This window comes from Notothenia rossii (genome assembly GCF_949606895.1).
Source record: "Notothenia rossii genome assembly, chromosome: 2".
In the NCBI taxonomy this organism is placed as follows: domain Eukaryota; kingdom Metazoa; phylum Chordata; class Actinopteri; order Perciformes; family Nototheniidae; genus Notothenia; species Notothenia rossii.
Window position 1 is genome coordinate 71,819,057 of NC_136904.1, and position 3,887 is coordinate 71,822,943.

The following is a 3,887-nucleotide window of genomic DNA, read 5'->3' on the forward strand; positions in this document are numbered from 1 at the left end:
CTTTCTCAATTAAGCTATTTTAATTTATGTTCATGTAAATCTTTTACAAGGAATATACTTGAAGATTCTCCAAGTACCACTAACATTAGCCCTGTGACAATGCATAGCATGTGGGTGATGATGCTACTCATTAGCTAAAACTACATTATTCAAAGTCATAATGTTTGATATGCAAAGGAATAAACTACCATACCATAGCTATACTATTGCAGTTCATACAGTAAACTATTTCAGATTGACAATTGGACAAGTTAAAAAAAAAGGCACCTGTGTGGCATACCTTGGGCCTTTTCCTCACCTCTAGTGTGGCTCCAGTTTACCTTTATCAAAGGGAGAAAGAGAGACAGAGAGAGGGGGGGGGGGATCAGCTCCTAGAATGTGTCTATTATCCTGCCACACCAATCAAACTGTTGTGTCAGTGCGTTGCCATTGTGTAGTCATGGGTCCGTTTGCCACTGACCGCGGCTGCCATATTGATGACTAGGTTCGTTTGGGGCTCTGAGGACAATGGCGCTCTGGAGCCTCCACAAAGCGCAAGGTTAATGCTTCCCTTTCAGCTGGCCCGCTCAGCTGCTGAGTGTGCAAGGCTGCTGGGCAAATGGAGCGGCGCAGGTCCAGGGGGCCTGGCCCTATAAAAACCAGAGCCGGTTCCTCTCTCATCACATTGATTACACTGGATCTGTCCATCCTCAGTACTGTCTGTAAGTATTCCAACACACTGCCTCAGTCAGCTATGGGAACTACTATGGTGGAGCCTGACAGCCACCAGGATGCTATCCATATTGATCGATAGATAGCTATGGATGCACTTTGAAGTAAAACATTGAGGCCACTTTATATGGCTGATTTCAGGGTCAAATTATAAACATTTCAGCTGTCTTTTCAAAAAAAGACATGCATGCTTGTGTTTGGCCTGTAGACATCCTACAAACATGTTGTCAAACCATTTATATGGTGTGTTTTTATTCACCTTAAAAGCAAAGTAATTGGGCTAAATATGGTTAGCTTTGGAAATTATATTAGCTAAAGGCTTCAGATTGTGCTGTAAACAGCATCTCTCACAAAATTAAGTTTACGGCTGTGGCATTCTGCTTCAGGTAACAGTAATTCTGTTGGGGCATGTCTATAATTCTTGATTTAATCTCTCTAGTAGAAACAGAGACAAATCCGTACTGTGGAGAAATGCAAAAATGATTAATGAGTGGAATTTGTTGGACACTTTTGGAAAGTGACCTTAAAATATATGTCTTTCTAGAGTAAAGGCTTAATAGAATATTCCAATAGAAAGGGACTGGTGCAGCTTATTCTTATATTTTTTTATATATAATTTCAATGAACCTAAAAAATCTAAAAAATTAACTTTACTTATTCTTGTTACCTCTAAGCCTACCTAGGACATGCAAGTATAGTGATTTTGACTGGAATCTATTGTTTTTTCTGCCTTGGTCATAGAGTAACTCCCAAGGGAAAAACAGCAACCATGAACACTCAACAGATGGAGCAGATGGGCCAGTTCAAGATCACAGTCTGGGAGGAGGAGAACTTCCAGGGCAAGCGCTGTGAGTTCATGCTGGAGTGCCAGAACATCATGGAGAGGGGCTTCAACAAGATCCGCTCCATCAAGGTGGAGAATGGACCGTAAGTTTGCGTTGTTGTTGTTCTTTGCTTCCATCTATCCAGTTCTACATGTTCCATACATCATGGAAACTTCCCCTCTCACCTTTTCTGGATTTTGTGTCTGTTTCATGGTCAGTGTTTTGGCCATTGCAGTTTCCTTCAATCGTACATTCATTTGACCATTTGGTACATATTTAAGCTCTAAAATATATATGATGATGGGTGGATTTGAGTCAACGATTTGCTAGAATCTGGCTACAACTGTACCAAACAGCATTCATAGAATTAGACTAATATTGAGTTACATTTTCTATTTCAGTAAGCTATTCTGTAATTTTCCTTAAATATTTTATTAAATACACATAGCTGCTCTTAAAAGAGTGTTTTTTTCTCCCATTAAAATATCTAATAGGATCACATTGTTGACTTGCAATTCTAATTTATCTGCTTCAAAAAGCCTGCACACATGCCTATTAACACTGACTCTACTCAACAAGTATGAAAGGCACAATAATACAAAAACATAAATTACAGCCCATGATGTTATTGCATTGCTACTTGGCATGTATCGTCTGCATGTGTGTGCGCATGCATCCAAGTGTATCCCTATTGTGATATGAGTTGGTTGTGTGCAGCTGCCAGCCGTGAGCCAGAATGGCTGACTGACTGACTGGCGATCAGATAAAGAGCCCTGGGTGCAGCAGCAGTATTTAATGTTTGCTTTGTTCTCCCAGTGACAAAAGAAGCTGCATGTTGTATTCACAGCAGGCCGATCTATGGGCGTTGGACTCTTTTGTTTCATGAAAATGACAGTTTCAGTGATGTCGCACTATAAATAATTTGCATTTAGGGGTTCAGTACTGTTTTATTCCTAAATTCTATCAATTATTGTTTATATACTGGTAATTTAAGTATTGTCTGCTCATTTAACCACATTTTTTCCCTCTTCTCCTCGCTTTGGCTTTCTCTCTTTGGCTTTCTCTCTGTCTAGTTGGGTGGGTTATGAGTACCCCGAGTTCCAGGGGCAGCAGTTCATCCTGGAGAAGGGAGACTACCCTCGCTACGAGGCCTGGAGCGGAAACAGCAGCTACAGAACCGAGCACATGCTTTCCTTCAGACCCATCAAGAGCGCTGTAAGTTATTTGTTTTTTATTTTGTATTAATAAGCATCTATCAACTGCTATAGTTGGCTTACATCCCTGCTCTGTCTTCCTCTCTGCAGAACCACAGTGACAGCAAGGTGACCATGTACGAGTGTGAGGATTTCCAGGGCCGTAAGTTTGAGATGTGCGATGACTACCCCTCCCTACAGGCCATGGGTTGGTGCAGCAAGGAGGTTCCCTCCATCAAAGTCAACTCCGGAGCGTAAGTTGCATATCTTTTTTCTATTAATTATATGTCTCTGGCTTCTGATTTTCCATTCTGCAGCATCCAATCACCACCCATAACTATTAACTGTGGAAATAATTAGAATCCACTAAATGTCTAGGGAAATGTTTGTTTAAAGTATATTTATCCTTTGATCTGACCTTGACTCAACCCTCCCCCCTTTCTCTCTGTGCAGCTGGGTTGCCTACCAGTTCCCTGGATACCGTGGCTACCAGTACATCCTGGAGAGAGAGAGACACCAAGGCGAGTACAGAAACTACAACGAGTACAGCACCCAGGCTCACACCAACCAGGTGCAGTCCATCCGTAGGATCCAGCACTAAGCCTTCACTCTGCCTGCCTGACCCAACAAAATAAAAACTCTCCCGAGCCCCATTCCTCAACTTGAACCCCGGACAGACTGCTGTCACAGAACAGTAGATGGATAAACTCTTTCTATCGCTCTGTGGCTCTGCATGTGTGGATATCTAAGTACCTTTTTCTTCTACTATGCTAAAGCATGTCCTTGAAATAGGAAATAAAGGCTTTTCTTCAAAACTATACACTGTTTGTCGACATTGCTTTTTCTTTTGCCAATGATCACCATCATTTAATAGATCAACATCTGATTGGCTAAATTGAGCTGTCAATCATTTTGAGCAGGTGCACAAGCAAAGTCAGAGCGCCTTAATCTCTTTTAGCTTCATAGAGCAGGCTGATTTGTATTTATTTATAGGACATATTTAGCCTTTAGATAACATTCATGAACCTATTCGAGTCTAACCACCCTGTTTAGGTTTTAGATATGTGAAATTGTTCTTGTGAGACTGTATTCTTATTTCGAATTAACAAGAGCACAAGATCACATTGGTTTCTAATTATTGTTTTTGGACACTATCACA

The 3,887-nt window shown here is 41.1% G+C and overlaps 1 protein-coding gene across 1 annotated transcript; it reads left to right on the forward strand.

Annotated features, from left to right (window-relative positions):
- Positions 1–598: 598 nt before the first annotated feature.
- On the forward strand, positions 599–3,475 carry cryba2b (crystallin, beta A2b). Its single transcript, XM_079666291.1, has 5 exons — positions 599–701; positions 1,453–1,638; positions 2,609–2,750; positions 2,840–2,982; positions 3,182–3,475. The coding sequence occupies exons 2-5, from the start codon at positions 1,481–1,483 to the stop codon at positions 3,327–3,329; spliced, it is 591 nt and encodes a 196-aa protein (XP_079522417.1). The 5' UTR covers positions 599–701; positions 1,453–1,480; the 3' UTR covers positions 3,330–3,475.
- The last annotated feature ends 412 nt before the right edge of the window (positions 3,476–3,887 follow it).

Bases quoted from the DNA above. Each gene is read 5' to 3' on its own strand.
- cryba2b (XM_079666291.1), top strand. From the start codon at position 1,481: ATGAACACTCAACAGATGGAGCAGATGGGCCAGTTCAAGATCACAGTC. The intron at 2,751-2,839 runs GTAAGTTATTTG...TCCTCTCTGCAG, and splicing joins TCAGACCCATCAAGAGCGCT to AACCACAGTGACAGCAAGGT. The intron at 2,983-3,181 runs GTAAGTTGCATA...CTCTCTGTGCAG, and splicing joins ATCAAAGTCAACTCCGGAGC to CTGGGTTGCCTACCAGTTCC.